This window comes from Pristis pectinata, chromosome 8, assembly GCF_009764475.1.
Source record: "Pristis pectinata isolate sPriPec2 chromosome 8, sPriPec2.1.pri, whole genome shotgun sequence".
In the NCBI taxonomy this organism is placed as follows: Eukaryota; Metazoa; Chordata; class Chondrichthyes; order Rhinopristiformes; family Pristidae; genus Pristis; species Pristis pectinata.
In genome coordinates, this window is record NC_067412.1 from 67,027,230 (window position 1) to 67,044,949 (window position 17,720).

Here is a 17,720-nt window from a genome sequence, read left to right on the forward strand (position 1 = left end):
AAGCGTCCCCCTTGCCATAAAAACAATATCACATATGTGCTTCTTCTGTCATTTCAAAGATGGGCTAAGAGATTATAAATTCAACCAAGATATGTAAGGTAATAAATAGTAAAGGAATAAATATATATAAAAAAGTTTGACTTGGAGTTGCTTAATTTTACTGTGCAATTTCTTATGCACAAAATTCTGGTAAATTAAGTCGCTGCACCTCCCAAAATAGTTGGGTTGCTTTGCTACATTTGAGTAAAATCAGTGAAAACCGTGACCTTTGTGATACTTTGCAGCCTCCCTTATATAATGATCTTTAGACGCTGAGTATCCCTGTTTCTGTTGCTTATTACCTTGGGTTCACAAAACCAGGAAGAAGCCAATGCCATGCCTTCTGGAACCAGGGACATCCAAATACAATGAATCACTGATAAAAGTTAATGAATTGTTTATTATTCGAGCCTTTGATGAAGCAGTGCCACATCCTGCATCTTAATATTTTAACCACCTTTGGTTTTAAACTTGTTGAATGCACTTTGCTTTATACAAGCCATTAATATAACTTCTACTCCAACTCTCTTAAAAATATAAGAAATAGGAATAGGAGTAGGCCATAGTATTAAGATTATTCTGTCATTTAATAAGAATTATGAATAATTCTGTTCACTTTCCTGCCCTCATCCCATATCACATTATTCACTTAGTGCCCATAAATCTGAATTTCTCAGCTTGAATTGACTCATTCGCTGAGCATCTGCAACCAAACATTTAACTTTATTTACATAAAAGACATGGCCCCCTTCTCAACTCTAAATGGTTTCCCGTATCCTCAGAATAGCTCCCACTCCAGTAGTAGATGCTCTGGCTAAAGGAAACGATGTCCATCCTGTCAATCCTTCTCAAATTATTGTATGTGTGAATGAAATTGTCTCTTATACTGTTAAACCCCATGGAAAAGAGCAAACAATTTCTGAAATTTGATAATCCCAGTTGGCAAAAAAAAATCCAGAGTCCAGCAACTGCATTCCCTCTTGTGAATCCCAGATGGCATCGATCAGGGACTGGATTATTAGAAATAATTTGAGTACTGCTATTTTTTCTAGGTTTATACTGGCGAGGAAGGCTCGATTCTTGCTCAGTCTCACCAAAGCAGAGAGGTGGGTGTTGTGATATTTGATCTGATATTATGTGACCTTATATATTAAGAAGTTCAAAAACTAGCTGATGTGTAAAAAGTGGCTTTACAAATTTCTTCTGGTATTGCTGTGTTTAATATAGGTAGTCTCAACAGTTCTCAGAACTTTTGACAAGATTCCCATGCAGAACACTATTTAGAACCAGATATGAGAGCATGTAACCATTCCAATGTGTTTCCATCTTTTATGAAAATAGCTACCATTTTAAAATGGCTTTATTCCACAATGGTTCTGTAAGTTAAAGAGAAATTAATTGATTGGCTCCTCAAATAATATTGCAAATAGCATGTTATCTACTGGGCTTGTCGTTGAAACATTTGTCAGGACAGGTGTAAAGCAAGCTGTCAGTTTTATTTTAACTATTTCAGATTATTCAAAGTCAGGATCTGTCCAATTGTACTTTCACTCCTGTAATATAAGATTAAAATTGGAATGAACTGATGAGTGAAAGCTTTTGTTCTTTATAAGCCAAATGAGCAAAATGGTTCACTGAAGTTGGACCTGGCTCACCTTAGTTTATCTATCCTGTGAAAAGTGCCACAAGATTGTCACTCTATACAAAGGAATGACTCATGTTAAAAATGGAAATATTGAGCATAGCTTGAAAAAAATTATTAAGCAATTAGAGGAAACCGTAGCCTTTAATGAATTACATAAAATCCACAACCTTAAAACAGTTTAATTTTCTACATGAATTTTCTCCATGTAATTACTTCTTCTCATCCTGCCCTTTCATATATTTTACTTCCTCATGTTCGCTTCAATACTCCATTAACTGCTTCAACCAATATATGGTAACGTTTCCTATATCCCCAACTGTGTAGAGGGAATGGTTGGTGGCAGTCTTATAAATGGAGCTTAACCTGTAATTCTTTCACAGTGCCTCTGTGTGATAAAAGTAGAAAATGCCCGAGATACTCAACAGGTCAGGCAGCATCTGTGGAGAGAGAAGAAGAGACAGAGTTTCCGATTGATGACCTTTCATCGCAGTTGGAAAAATGAGAAAACAAGTGTGTTTTAAGTTGCAGAGAAGGGAGAAGGGAGAAGGGTGGAGGGAATGGGGTGCAGACCAAAAATATCCAGGTGGAACAAATGCTGTTGATGCTAAGAGAGATGATGAATGCTTGTTAATCACAGCTGACCTGTTGGATGTGTGTAAGGGAGAGAGTTTCATTTCTAACTTTTCTGATGAAGGATCTTTGATATTAAACATTAACTCTGTGTCTCTCTCCACAGAAGCTGTCTGACCTTCTGAGTATTTCCATCATTTTTTGCTTTATTCCAGACTTCCAGTATCTGTGGTATTTTCTGCCTCAGTTTCAACCTATCTACATTTCATGAGATTTAAAAAAAATAGTCTTGCTTTTTTTTCAGGAAGAAAAGAATTTGCCAGATTTATGCACGAGTTCTGGAGACAGAGGAAGCCCTGTATGTAAGCACCTTTACCCTGAGATTCCATAGTAACAAATTTTCATAGATTGGTGATGGGGAATGGGGAAGGGCTACATTGAGCAAGCTGGAAATGGTACTCATTCCTCCACAAATTTTGGTCTGCTTGTCACACTGGTGATTCTTGGGTAAGTGCCAATAAAGGGGTGAGGGGAGTGGATTAGGGCAGGGTGCCAACTCTCAGTTAGCAGTGGATTTCAGGGATACTGTAACTTGGATCTGAATTTATGTTCCTTCTTGCCCCATGATGAATATTGTTAAATGTTTTTACTTCCTTAATGGGAGCAGATTGTCTGGCTGAAACATCAGAGCCAACTGAGAATGAGTCCTGCTTTGCTCAAGTCAATGTGATTTGATTGAGTGGTCCTGAAGTAGGCATTAGGCCTCTCACTGGCACAACAGGAAGGGTGTAAGGAAACCCTCAGCTTGCCAGCAGAATGTGCAGTTATGAGGAGAAGGATTTGTTGAATTTTTTGCAGTGGATTCTCATTTTTAGTGAATGCACTGATTCATGCAGCCAGTCTTCCTGAATGAGTCCAAGCAGTAAGTGATGACCTATGATGGCTAAGCTTCACTCTGTCATCACCCATTATCTATGAAAGTCCCATGTCATTACTTCAAGAAGACCACGCTTCCCTCTCTCGACATTGCGGATTAACTGGCTGTTCAGTTCAGTGATCCGTGTAGGAGGTTGCCCGTGTAGACTTGCTAAGACATTTCTTTCACTTACAAAGGGCACTGAGATTTCGGGGGGTTGCTATTGCCCATGAAGTGTCAATGTGGAATCCATTATCATCAAGCTTACTTCACACCCAATGCCCTCTTTGAAAATTAAGTAAGACATAACCAACATACTAGAATTCAGGCTGACGCCTCACATTTCATACAAGTTAGGGGCAATCCAGAAACATTTGTTGACAGAGGCACTTGAGCAGTCTCGTTTTAGAAATGGTAAGTTTTATTCGCGGTTGGCTCTTTCTTTGTAGTATGGCCACTTTTTCTCCAATTGGTCCTTGGCTTTCAATAGACAATTTTTCAGAGGTTGTGTTCTACAGCCTCAGAAAAGAAATTGAGTGTTAATACATAACCGCTGATAAATCCTTTTGTTATTATTACATGCAATTACAAGTTGAACTTTTATTTTTGCCAGGCTGTTCATTATGAAGAGAAGGATTGGTGTGCAGAACAGTATTCAGGTGGCTGCTATACTGCATACTTCCCACCTGGAACATTTGTTCAGTTTGGCAGGTATGCACATCAGAATATTTGCTCCTGATAGCTGCAACGTAGAACAGCACTTGTTCCTTATATCAACAAAATGGAGTCCACATTATGCTTACAATCATAATGGACTTCTACAGATGAATAGTTATCTGTTGCAATTCTTCCTGGCAGTTGTTGAAACTGAACCGAACCATTCACAAACTTGGTATCATGCCTGCCCCATAGTTAGTATTGTATTTCATATCCATGACATCCCTGTTTCTGCCTCTGTAACATTGCCTAACTCCAGCCTTGCCACTAGTTATCTGCTTATGAAACTATTTTTTTCCCCTGTTGCCTCCTTCGTTCTAGTTTCTCTCAACTTAAGATAAAACTCTGCTGCATGTGTCCTAAACCACACTAACACTTGCCTTTGTCTGCTTGGTGAAATCTTCCCGTGACAGAGCTCGGAACAGAGTGTCTGGTTTGGGAGTCTGGTGTCTGTGAATGACATGGCCGGTCCAATGTAACTGAATGAGTAACTAGAGTCCCAGTGCTGGGGATGTCATCCTGGAAGAGGACACTAACATTGGTTCACTTATCCTTAAAGTGAAGTTGGAGGATTTTACAGAAAAAAAGTTGCTGGCATCTTTTTAGGGCCTTGAGGTATCAGTTATATGTAGTTCAGGTCTCAGAAATAAATAAGAGGTCAGGGGAGTGGATTTTGGGAATGACTATTTTTGGGAACTGTTGCCTCACCTGAAGACATTCCTGCATCCCTAACTAAGATCTGTCGATAAGATATCTTTATTAGTCACATGTACATCAAAACGCACAGTGAAATGCATCTTTTGCGTAGAATGTTCTGGGGGCAGCCCACAAGTGTTGCCATGCTTCTGGTGCCAACATAGCATGCCCACAACTTCCCAACCCGTATGTCTTTGGAATGTGGGAGGAAACTGGAGCACCTGGAGGAAACCAACTCAGACTCGGAGAATGTACAAACTCCTTACAGACAGTGGCTGGAATTGAACCCAGGGTGCTGGTGCTGTAATAGCGTTACGCTAATCACTACAGTACCATGCCTGCCCCTTGGTATCAGCAGATGGAGATACACACATCAATACTTTCTGTCTAGGACCTAAGGCTCAATAGTGGCTGGTGAGGTTGAAATCTTGATCAGCACTTGTGCACAGAATTCAATAATTGAGGATGTATTCAGATTATGACTTAAACAGAAGATGAATGCTAAGCTTTAGATAAAGTGATTTGGTTTGACTCACAATATTGCTTTCAAATATGCAGAGTTCTACGAGAACCTTTTGGGAGACTCTACTTTGCTGGCACTGAAACAGCTACCAAGTGGAGTGGGTACATGGATGGAGCAGTACAGGCTGGGGAACGTGCTGCAAGAGAGGTAAACCAGAATAAACCAGACCTTAATTCAATACCTTCCCCTCCCTTCCCACCATCCATTGGTTCACTGTATTCAAATCTCTGTACATGGTATTGGTTTATTATTGTCACTTGTACCGAGGTACAGTGAAAAACTTGTCCTACAAACCGATCTTACAGGTCAATTCATTACACAGTGCAGTTACATTAAGTTAGTACAGAGTGCATTGATGTAGTACAGCCAAAAAAAACCAATAACAGTACAGAGTAAAGTGTCACAGCTACAGAGAAAGTGCAGTGCAATAAGGTGCAAGGTCACAACAAGGTAGATCGTGAGGTCATGAGGTCATAGGTCATAGTCCATCTCATTGTATAAAGGAACCGTTCAATAGTCTTATCACAGTGGGGTAGAAGCTGTCCTTAAGTCTGGTGGTACGTGCCATCGTATCTTCTACCCGATGGAAGAGGAGAGAAGAGAGAATGTCCCGGGTGGGTGGGGTCTTTGATTATGCTGGCTGCTTCACCAAGGTAACGAGAGGTAAAGACAGAATCCAAGGAGGGGAGACTGGTGTCCATAATGCGCTGGGCTGTGTCCACAACTCTCTGCAGCTTCTTGCGGTCTTGGGCAGAGCAGTTGCCATACCAAGCCGTGATACATCCTGATAGGATGCTTTCTATGGTGCATCGGTAAAAGTTGGTGAGAGTCAAAGGAGACAAACCAAATTTCTTTAGCCTCCTGAGGAAGTAGAGGCGCTGGTGAGCTTTCTTGGCCATGGCATCCACGTGGTTTGTCCAGGACAGGTTGTTGGTGCTGTTCACTCCCAGGAACTTGAAGCTGTCAACCCTCTTGACCTCAGCACCATTGATGTAGACAGGTGCATGTACACCGCCCCTTTTCCTGAAGTCAATGACCAGCTCTTTAGTTTTGTTGACATTGAGGGAAAGGTTGTTGTCATGACACCATTCCACTAAGCTCTCTATCTCCTTCCTGTACTCTGACTCATCACTGTTTGAGATACGGCCTACAACGGTAGTATCATCTGCAAACTTGTAGATGGAGTTAGAGCAGAATCTGGCCACACAGTCATGAGTGTATAGGGAGTAGAGTAGAGGGCTGAGGAAGCAGCCTTGAGGTGCACCAGTGTTGAGAATAATCGTGCTGGATGAATTGCTGCCTATCCTCACTGATTGCGGTCTTTTTGTTAGAAAGTCAAGGATCCAGTTACAGAGGGAGATGTTGAGTCCTAGGTCTTGGACTTTGGTGACAAGCTTGCTTGGTATTATTGTATTGAAGGCAGAGCTGTAGTCAATAAACAGTAGTCTAACGTAAGTGTCTTTACTGTCCAGATGCTCCAGAGCTGAGTGAAGGACTAGGGAGATGGCATCTGCTGTAGACCTGTTTCAGTGATAGGCGAATTGCAATGGGTCCAGGTTGTCTGGTAGGCTGGAGCTGATGCGTGCCATGACCAACCTCTCAAAGCACTTCATGCTTTGTTTCTCTGTTGTGGTCGATACCTATTAGAGTTTCTGGAATAGCCTGCCCACGCTAACTGCCTGAGCAGAGGGGAGGAAGGGTGTTTGGAGATGTTGAAGTGAAGTACTAGATATTCATACTGTTGGGGATAGGCTTATTTAATGCTGACACAGGAGACAAGTGGGTGGCATCTGTGTGTGTTCTTGTGGGCTCTGGTTTTGAACTGTCATTTAATCACCAACACAACAGGCAAAATACTGTAAATCCTGGCAATCTGGAACATAAACAAAAAAAGCTAGAACTAAATAGCAGGCCATCTGTGAATAGAAACATGGAGTCTGTAATGAAAGGTCTGCAAATACTGCTGAATTTGAATATTTGTAACATTTTCTATTTATATATAATTATCAGTATGCTGTTTTGTATGAAGTTCAGCTGGGATGGGGGTCTGCAATGGAATTATAAGATCGTGCTTCAAACTTTAAAAATCTTGTTGGCTCCCCATCGATTAACACATCTGCATTATATACAGTAGTGTACACAATGGGGATAATTTTGATATTGGTTAGTAATTAAAACAAGAGAAGACAATGGAGGTGGAAATTGGGATTGTACTTTCACTCAATGTGACACTGTACATATGGAGTCTGAGCTCATGTTTGGTTCTAGTTGAAATATTGCTCAATAATGCTCTCATTTATCCTGTGTTCCATCTGTAGGTGATGTGTGCAGTGGGAATCATTCCAGAGGCAGCAATCTGGACTCTTGAGCCTGAAGTTCGAGTAAGTGCTTAAAAAGCTAAACAAAAACCCATTACTAAATCAGCTTGATGATTGATTAGTGAAACAGGTTTGGTGTTGATTGGATAATTTCTGTGAGAAGTGCAAGCAGGTGTGGAGAGTAGGAGCCACCCATGCTTTATGTGGTGGGACATCAGGACATTTTCCCAAATGCAAATGCACACAGTGATCAGGAGTGTTGCAAAAAAAAAACAAAAAGTGCTGGAAATACTCAGCAGGTAAGGCAGCATCCGTACAGAGAGAAACAGAGTTAATGATTCAGGTTGATGGATTTTCATGAGAAACCTTCATCTGATCAAAGGCAATTAACCTGAAACATTAATGCTCTTTTATCTCTCCACAAATGCTGCCTGACCTGCGGAGTATTTCCATCATTTTCTGTTTTTATTTCCTCTGTAGCGGTTGCTACCACGATGTGAAAGCAAGACACTAGTCGATGGGCTGCAGAACAAGAACTGATTTATTTTCCCACCTTGCACGGGCCTTTTAAGAGGAACGGTTCTCGCCCACCGAAAACGGAAAATGACGTATGCGCTACGTCATCAAACTTTTCCCGCGTGCGGGTTCTCCCCGTTGCTCGGGGAGGAGGAAGGCCCAGCGCCATCTTGGGCCTCGCTGCTCTGACGACGCGCGACCCGACCGCCGAGCCAGTTCGCTTGCTCGGACGGTGAGTCGCTACACCTCCTTTAACATGCTCCTGACAGTCTACCTCTTTGATCAATCCTTTGGTCAATTTTCTGTTATCGCCCGAGGATCATTGTCAAATTTAGTTGATTGCCATGCGGAGCATCTTGGAACTTCTTGCTAAATTAGAGGTGATTTATAAACCCAGTTGTTGTTCCTGCTACCGTCCTTTCTTCTCCAAAATGGGTTGCTATTGTAAATGTGAATAGCTTAACTCTCAACAGCATTAGCTCTATAATTTAACTGTAAGCAGCTCTTAGATTTATGAAGCTGTCCTCTGAGGGGAATGTGTGTTAAGAAATTAAGGCAATAATGTTATGGCTCAATCCCTAAATCCTCTCACTCCCACTTTAGGAGTGTGGCCTCATTGAACTTGCTGTTTCAAATGAGTAAATTGATGCTGTGGGGGTGGGGTAACCTAAAAGTAACTGTTTTGGAGCTCTTTAACGAGTCATAAGGTCATCCAGCACAGAAGAATTTCCTCCGGCCCACTGAGTCCAGACTAACCATGAAGCACTCATTTACATTTATGCTAATCCCATTTTATACTCCCTACATTCCTGTTAACTTGCTCAGATTCTATCACTATTGCTACATTCACTTACACAGTAGGGGAAATTTGCAGTGGCCAATTAGTATACCAACCCACATCTCTTTGTCAAGTGGGAGAAAGCTGAAGTAGTTGGAGGAAACCCACGCTGTCACAAAGGAAATCATGCAAACTTCACACAGACAGCACCAGAGTATTGAACCTCTATCTGTGATGAGGATCAAACACACATCATATTGGCTTAAGATATGGTATTCCTTTCTCTCTCAGCTGGTTGTGCATTCAAGCTGTTATGGTTCAATATTCCACTCCCACTGACATGTATTGCAAAACTGGGGAAATTCTGCATTAGTTAATTAAAACCTGTTACATTCTTGGAAGTCACTAGAGATTCTGCAGATGCTGGAATCTGGAGCAACACACGCAAAATGCTGGAGGAACTTAGCAGGTCAGGCAACATCTATGGAAGGAAATAAACAGTCGATATTTCGGGTCGAGACCTTTCATCGGGACTGGAAAGGAAGAGGGCAGAAGCCAGAATAAGAAGGTCGGGGGAGGGGGAGGAGCACAGGCTGGCAGGTGATAGGTGAGTCCAGGTGAGAGGGGGAATGTAGGTGGGTGGGGGAGGGGGGACGAAAGGGAGTGATGTAAGAAGCTGAGAGGTGATAGGCTGAAGAGACAAAGGGCTGAAGAAGAAGGAATCTGGTAGGAGGGGATAGTAGACCATGGAATAAAGGGAAGGAGGTGGGGAAGAGATGGGCAGGTCATGAGGACAGGGGAGCAGAAAGAGAAAGGGTGAGGGAGCCACAGGAATGAGGGAAGACAAAAGGGAAAAAAAGAGAGGAGGGGAGGGGTTGCCGGTAGTTAGAGAAATCGATGTTGAGGCCTTCAGGTTGGAGACTCCAAGGCAGAATATGAAGTGTTGTTTCTCCAACCTGTGTCTAGCCTCAACATGGCAGTAGAGGAGGCCGTGGATAGACATGTCAATATGGGACTGGGATATGGAATTGAAGTGGCTGGCCACTGGGAGATCCTTGCTTTTGCGGTGGAGGGAGCGAAGGTGCTCAATGAAGCTGTTACCCAGTCTGCGTCGGGTCTCACCGATGCAGAGAAGGCCACACTGGGAGCACCAGTGTGCTCCCAGTGCAATAAGTGACACCCTCGGATTCACAGGTGAAGCGATGCCTCACCTGGAAGAACTGTCTGGGGCTTTTCTTAGAAGATATCAGAATCAGGTTTATTATCACTGTCTTACATGAGGTGAAATTTGGTGTTTTGCAGCAGCAGTACAGTGCAAAGATATAACGTTACTATAAATTACAAAATAAATAAATGGTGCAAAAGAAGGAATAATGAGGTAGTGTTCATGGTTTCATGGACTGTTCAGAAATCTGATGGTGGAGGGGAAGAGGCTGTTCCCGAATCGTTTATTGTGAGTCTTCAGGCTCCTGTTCCTCCTCCCTGACGGTAGTAATGAGAAGAGGGCATGTCCTGGATGATGAGGGTCCTTAATGATGTAGGTCACCTTCTTGAGGCACCACCTCTTGAAGATGTCCTCAATGGTGGGGAGGGTTGTGCCCGCGATGGAGCTGGCTGAGTCTACAACCCTCTGCAGCTCTTGCGATCCTGTACTTTGGAGCATCCATACCAAGCTGCAATGCAACCAGTCAGAATGCTGTCCACCATACATCTATAGAAATTTGCAAAAGTCTTTGGTGATACACCAAATCTCCTCAAATTCCCCATAAAGGCCCCATGAGATTAGAGCAGGTCAGAGGTTGGGCATCCTGTGGTGGGTGGCTCACCTGACACCCAAAAGCCTTTACACCATCTACAAGACAAAAGTTAGGAGTGTGATAGAATACTCTCCACTTGCTTGCACAAGTGAAATTTATCCTCAATAATTTCAACAGCATTGAGGACAAAGAGGTCTGTTTGATTGTCATCTATCATCCTAAACATTCATCCGCTCTACCGTGAATGCACAATGACTACACTATGTGCTATCCATAAAATCCACCGCATTTATTCAACTAGACTACTCCAACAACCCCTCCTAAACCATTGACCTCAACCACCAAGGACAATGATAACACCACATGATAACACCACCACCTGCAGGTTTACCTCCAAATTGCACGCCATCCTGATTTGGAAATATATCAGTGTTTCTTCATTGTTGCTGGTCTAAGCCCTGGAACTCACTCCCTTTGAGCACTGTGGGACCATTCTCACCAGAAGGACTGCAGCTCTTCAAGACAGCGACTCAGCACCAGATGTCAAGGGCAATTAGAGATGGGCAATAAATTCTGGCATTGCCAGCAATGTCCAAATCTCAGAAGTGAATTTAAAAAATTCAAAGAGCAAGCAGACCTTCCTATAGATCATGGACAATAACCCAAGGAACAAATTATCTGGTCATATTTTATACAGTAGATCTGAATAATAAAAAGCATTCAGATTTAAAGCAAACTCATGAAGGTTGAATACACAGAATAAAGAGAAGTAGAGTTTTAGGGCTATAGATTTGACACAAAGAACAGTGACCACATTTAAAAATTAATCCACTACTTGTAATGTTCTTTGGAAAGTTCTATAAATGTGAATAGTACTTGAATTATTTTAAGAGTTCTGTAATATATTTGAGTGTTTTTATTATGTTGTTAGTTGGCTTTGATTTTTATGGAAAGAAATATATCAAAGTTATGACAATAAGAGTTGGGAATTATTGTTGTAATAATAGCAATTATTTACAAAAGAACAATCAAACCTAGTTACTGAACAGCGAGGACTAAAGCTTTTTCATTGTTTACATTCAGGAAGTTCCGAGTCAACCAATCACCACAACTCTCTGGATGCGACACCTGCCCTCTGTGCCAGTATTCTTGCAGCTGCTTGGTTTTTCCACTTGCCTGACCATGGTTGTTGTGGTCATGACCAGGAAAACATGTTTGCACAGAGGGTGAGAAGTAACATTATATTGTCCAGTGAAGGGAAACCTATTGCTACCAAGGTCATCTGATAAAATGTATCAATGATGCCAAGTTTGGAGCTCCTCAAGAGGAACCGTGGGAACAGAAGTAGGTCATTAAACCTGACCCTGTTCTGCTATTCAAAGATAGTTTGGCTGATCTGGAACCCAAGCCCTCCTTTTTAATGCAGTTGGTGAACTGAATGTCAGATTTAAAATTAACAACTGATTTAGCAACAATTTTGTTTATAGAAGAGAGTTCCAATCTTCTACCAGCACTTGTTTTGTGGAAGCTTTTCTGAATGACTGGCTCTAATATTTCGACTATAGTTCTAACACCAAGTATAGTTTGACTATAGTCCTAACACCAAACTCTCTAACACAGTTTTTTCCCTTTCTCTCTCCTATAATATCTTGTAAATTTCAGTCAATTTACCCCTTATTCTTCAAAACTCTCAGGAATACAAACCCGGTATGTATAGGGTTCAATGCTATCACTCTGTCAAATCAATGCAGCATTTCCTCCAAGACCAATGTATCCTCCTTCTGAGATGGTATTTTGAAAGCTTAGAATACTGGAGGTGCACTGTAACCAACATTTTCTATAAATGAAACATGACTTCTACCCTCTTGTAATTTAAATATAAAGGTTAGCTTTCCATTTGACTTTTTGATCACCTTCTACACCAGCCTATTTTAATGATTAATGCACAAGAATCTCCAAGTTTCTTTGACCTTCACTTCAAGGCTTTCACTATTTAGAAAATGCACAGTTCGGTTCATTTTAGGTCTAAAATTGATGGCCTCTCATCTGATTACATTGAAATCTATTTGACACAGCTTTGCCTATTAAACAGTGAATACTACCAATCCTCAGGTTTGCTACTTTGTCTGGTAATCTGCCATAATTCCCCTTTGGATCTAATATTATCCAAAGCTCTTTGTTTAGCCATGGTTTGGTTGCTTATCCTTGTGTATTTTTTATAGTAGTTAGAATGTATAACTGTTGCACTTCCTGTATTCATTCCTTAAACGTTAGCCATTGCCTATCACCATCATTTCTTTCACTGAAGCTCCCCAACCTATCATAGTGAACTCACTCCTTACATCTTCATGGATTCCTTCGTTCAAATGTAGGACTCTAGATTTGGATTGAATTTCTTTATTTTCCATCTAAATGAATAAACCTATCACGTTATATGTAATGTTTCCCTACACAAAAAGATAATTAATTAGCTCTTTCTTGTTGCACAGCACCCAGTCTGATAACTATTTTGCAGTTGGCTACTCAACATACTACTCCAAATAAGCCAGTGTTCCAGTGTTCTTCCTCTGTAGTATTATTGCTCATTTGGTTTGGCCAGTCACTTACTGTAGATTAACCATGACTACTGTAATACTCCTGCTGCATGTGCTTTTAATTTTCTGTTTAATGCTGTCCCCCTATATCACCACTGTACTGTTTGGAGGCCTACCAATGTCTTCTGCTCCTTGGTACTTCTTAGCTCCACTCAGACTGATGATTTATTTTCTGAACTATTATCTTGTCTCACTATTGCACTGACTTCATTCTTCACTAACAACACTGTCCACCTCCTTCTCCATTTTGCATGACCTTCCCTGTATTGAATATTCTTAGGTATTCAGCTCCCAGTCTCAGTCACCCTACAGCCATGTCTCCATGATGGCAATCATATCATATCTGTTTACACCTATTTGTGTTGTGAATGTTTCCACCTCGTTATGAATGTTTCACGCATTTAGATATAGCATCTTTAGGCTTTATATTTTTAACTGTTATAGAGATTGTAACAACTTTATTTTATGCTATTGATCTACTTGTCTTATTTCCATCTTATTTTTTGCCTGGACCCTATTTGTTAATGCACTTTTGTTTATTGCTCTGTTCTTTACTAATACGATCTGGTCATCCTTACCCTGGTCACTTACCTCCTCTCCTTCCTTGTTGTCCCTCTTTAGCAGTCCCACCCACCCATCCCTGCTTACTTTCTCCTCCTCTTTATTTTAGTTTAAAGCCCAGTTTACTTCCCTAGTTATTCAGTTCACTAGAATTTTGTTCTCCAGCATGATCCAGGTGCAGTCCGTTCCAACAGAACTGCCCTCTCTTTTCCCCCCTACTGATCCCAGTGCCCCATTCTTCCAGTTAGATATTCACCTATAGCTGACTGCACACCAACTAATCATTACATTGGACAGACTGGGTCTCATCATCCCTAGTCTAGGTGGTAGGGGTGGCAATAGGTGGAAGATGTATGTCTCTAGGCTTCAGATCAGGCTTTTCATTGTCTAGGCTCACATGTGAAGAATGGTAACTGTGGATTTGAAGCCAAGAATCTTGAGGAAGAGATGAGAGTTAACAAAAGAAAACTAGTAAGGAAAAAATTCTGGAAAAATTAAAACTGACTACTGCTAAATGTTGGTAGGTGAAATTCTTTGCCTTGAGTTGTCTCCTTTTTCCTTCTGATTTTCTGATAGCTTAATTCTCCGAGCAGGTAACTGGACTCTGCCTACATGTCTTCAATCCCATCACTGCTAAGCCAAATATTGAGTGGAAACTTCAAATGGAAGTGGTGACGTGCCCTGTAAATCCGCCCTCAACATAGGGTGAAGTTGTGTCAGTGTGAATGCTGCAGATGTCTGTCCACCATTTTCAACACTGCTTCTCCACTTCAGACCTTTTTAGATGTTGGGTGTTATAAAGTATATATACATTTTGAATCCCTGGTGTCTTTCCTAAGGTGATACACTGATACACATTTTGTAGATCAAATCTGTTGCATCATTGTTTGATTTAAAAAAAATAAAGTTTCAGTCCACTGTGTCTTTAATGTAACTCACCACATTTTGTTTTTTCCTGTAGCTTTCAGAAGGGGATCTGGTTTGTTTTCACTCTCCATCATGCAACCTCCACCCTGGGAACCAGGGACTCTGCAGTTATGCCTCTCTATGCATCTCTGTTCCGGGGAGTGAGAACTTTGAATTCACTCAACAATACAATGGGCAACTTGTAGCACTGGTTTGCAGTCCTTGCAGTGAGAGAATTGCCATGAGATCCTGGTGTAACCTGCCTCCAGGCACCATGAGTGGCAATCTTGGAAATGGTGGAACACCCACTCAGGGATCTCTTCCTCCTGACTTCTAACTTGCTGTGGAGGTGACAGAGGCTTCTAGCAATAAAGAAAGAAAATGCTGGAAATACTCAGCAGGTCAGGCAGCATCTGTGGAAAGAAAAATGGACTTAACTTTTCAGGTCATCAGAAGGGTACCAGGCCTGAAACATTTAACTCTGCTTCTCCTCCCACTGATTCCACCTGATCTGAGTGTTTCTTGCACTTTCTGTCTCAGATCTCCAGCATCAGCAGTTTTTTTGGTTTTAATTTACAACAGAGCCTTCCTCCCTGAAGTTCTGAATTCTTCTACTGGACAGCCCCCTCCCCCACCCCTGGTACTGATAGCAGCTGAATGATGATCATTCCGTCTAACTGCAATCAACATCTTGTTAAACTTGCAGTGAAGTTGTATGAGGGAAAAATAGAAGAGCAGAGCCGTTCCTGTTTGACTTGTTTGTGTCTCAGAACGTTGCTGAAAAGCACTTTTGAAATGCAGAACTCAACTGTCCTGGTAGTTCAGCTGCTTACATCCATTTCACGTTTTATATCAATGCTTGTGTAAGTGATTCTCTCAGAAAATTAGGTTGTAACTTTCAGCGCAGGCCATTGGCAAATTTTGCAATAATAGCAGCATGAATCACATTACAAGTGCTTCTCAGGGCACTGATTTCAAGTTTAATAGGGATGATGAAATGTCGCAGTAGGATGTTTAATCGAATTAGGGTTCAGGAGAGGTAAGCTTCATTGAGCCATATATGGTCTTTTCATATCCTTTATTTTTCATATGTGCTTGTGCTGTAGGGAACGAAGACAGTAAGTCAGTTCACAATTTGCACTCAAATTGATGAAATATCCATTGCAACCAATAAGGATTTCCATCCCTCTTAGAAAATTTAACAGTTCATTTTGATGCATTGCTGTGTGGAATGGAAATCTGCAGCTGTAATAATACTTAAAGCCAGGGGAGGGAGCCAAGTGACAATTCAATAGATAACCGTAAAGTGAAATGCTGGAAGGAGAATTTGGTGGTTTATGAAGGAATAACGTAATTACTTAGAAATTCAATTTCATCCTGTTTGATACACTATGCATGAGCTATGTACGGAGCTAATTCTCACTTCTGTAAAATTGGGAAAACATTCATTAAAATCAGTAATACGATATTCTGTGGCAGAATCCTGTGCCAAAACAAGATCTGTGCAGACTGTGTATGAGAGCTGCTTAAAAAGCATGCAGCTGCTGCATCTTTGAGAAGAGTATCATATCTTAAAATGCTCTTCCCATGGCCACCACAGAACACTGCACAGAAAGTTCACATGAAAGTGAAGGAAACACAGGGGTTTGTTTCTTCACACCCACCACATGATGGTTTGCCCTTATCAAGTCCTGTGCCATGAGTGATGTTATGTCACTGCAAGGTGTGGGTGGATGAAGGGGACAGATCAGTGGGTGCGTGCTCTGATGTGAATTGTGCAGAAAGACTGAACAGGAAGGGTCTACTTGGGAGACACAAGAGACTGCAGATGCTTGAATCCGGACTGAAGAACAAACTTCTGGAGGAACTCAGCAGGTTGAACAGCATCTGTGGGCGTAAAGGAACTCTCAACATTTTAGGTTGAGAGCCTGCTTCAGGACTGAGAGTGGAGAGGGAAGATAACTGGTATAAAGAGGAGAGGAGGAGGGTTGAGACGGGGACTGGTAGGTGATAGGTGGACCGAAGAAGGTGAGGGATGATGGACAGATGGGGACAGGTAGGGGAGGGGGAAGGGTGGAGTTGGGAGACAGATAAGATAAGATTAAGATGTTTATCTATTAGTCACATGTACATTGAAACACACAGTGAAATGCGTCTTTTTGAGTTACTGAGAATGTGCTGGGGGCAGCCCGCAAGTGTCCTGCTCTTCCGGCACCAATGTAGCATGCCCACAGCTCCTAACCTGTACATCTTTGGAACGTGGGAGGAAACCGGAGCACCCGGGGGAAACCCACGCAGACACGGGGAGAACGTACAAACTCCTTACAGACAGCGGCAGGAATTGAACCCGGGTCGCTGGCACCGTAATAGTGTCACGCTAACCGCTACACTACCATGCCGCAGGTGGGTGATGGGTGGAAATAGATAAGGGGAAAGAAATATTTTTGATATCACTTCATTTATGACGATAATGAATGAAATATCCAGTGTGTGATGTCATTAATAAGAAAAGCAGAAAATGCTGGAAACACCCAGCAGGTCGGGCAGCATCTGTGGAAAGAGAAATAGAGTTAAGGCTTCAGGTTATCAGAAGGGTTTCCGATCTGAAATATTAACTCTTTCTCTTTCCACACCTGCTGCCTGATCTGCTGACTGTTTCCAGAATCATCTGTTTTTATTTCAGAGTTCGAGCATCTGCAGTTTCTTTGACTTTCATTTTCTGTGACAACGTTGAATTGCATACAAGGTGCCTGGGCCAATTTCCCATTGGGAGCAGTATCACCCAGAAGAGGTTACTGGCATTATCCAACCTCGGTAAAATTGCTTTTATGCATGATTTGAGCTACGTCTGTAGCAAATTAAATAATAATTCTAATTTAATAAAATTGGGAAAATATGAAACTCTAATATTCTCATGAAACACTCGGAATTTATAGAGAAAGTTTGGAATATTCTGCCTATTCTTGACCACTGTGCTTACAAAATGGCATTGCCACATTTATAAGAAGGAAGTTCCATTACTTTGCTTCCAGTTTCCAACTTCCTTACCTTCATGTCATCCATATCCAAATTTTTGTTCCCTTCCTTCCCTTGGGATAGGTTATCTATTCCAAGCCCACTGACTCCCACAACCATCTTATGTACACCCACCCACCCCAGCTTTCTGTAGCGATTCCATTCTATT

At 41.6% G+C, this 17,720-nt stretch overlaps 1 protein-coding gene across 1 annotated transcript in view; it reads left to right on the top strand.

Annotated features, from left to right (window-relative positions):
• LOC127573346 (amine oxidase [flavin-containing]-like) overlaps window positions 1-14,456 on the top strand; it is a 37,980-nt gene extending 23,524 nt beyond the window's left edge. Inside the window, exons 10-16 of the mRNA XM_052021454.1 lie at window positions 1,092-1,145; window positions 2,559-2,616; window positions 3,784-3,881; window positions 5,142-5,253; window positions 7,425-7,487; window positions 11,559-11,701; window positions 14,224-14,456. Coding sequence (XP_051877414.1) covers window positions 1,092-1,145; window positions 2,559-2,616; window positions 3,784-3,881; window positions 5,142-5,253; window positions 7,425-7,487; window positions 11,559-11,701; window positions 14,224-14,227 — 532 coding nt within the window. The 3' untranslated portion in view covers window positions 14,228-14,456. The remainder of the gene's footprint in view (window positions 1-1,091; window positions 1,146-2,558; window positions 2,617-3,783; window positions 3,882-5,141; window positions 5,254-7,424; window positions 7,488-11,558; window positions 11,702-14,223) is intronic.
• The last annotated feature ends 3,264 nt before the right edge of the window (window positions 14,457-17,720 follow it).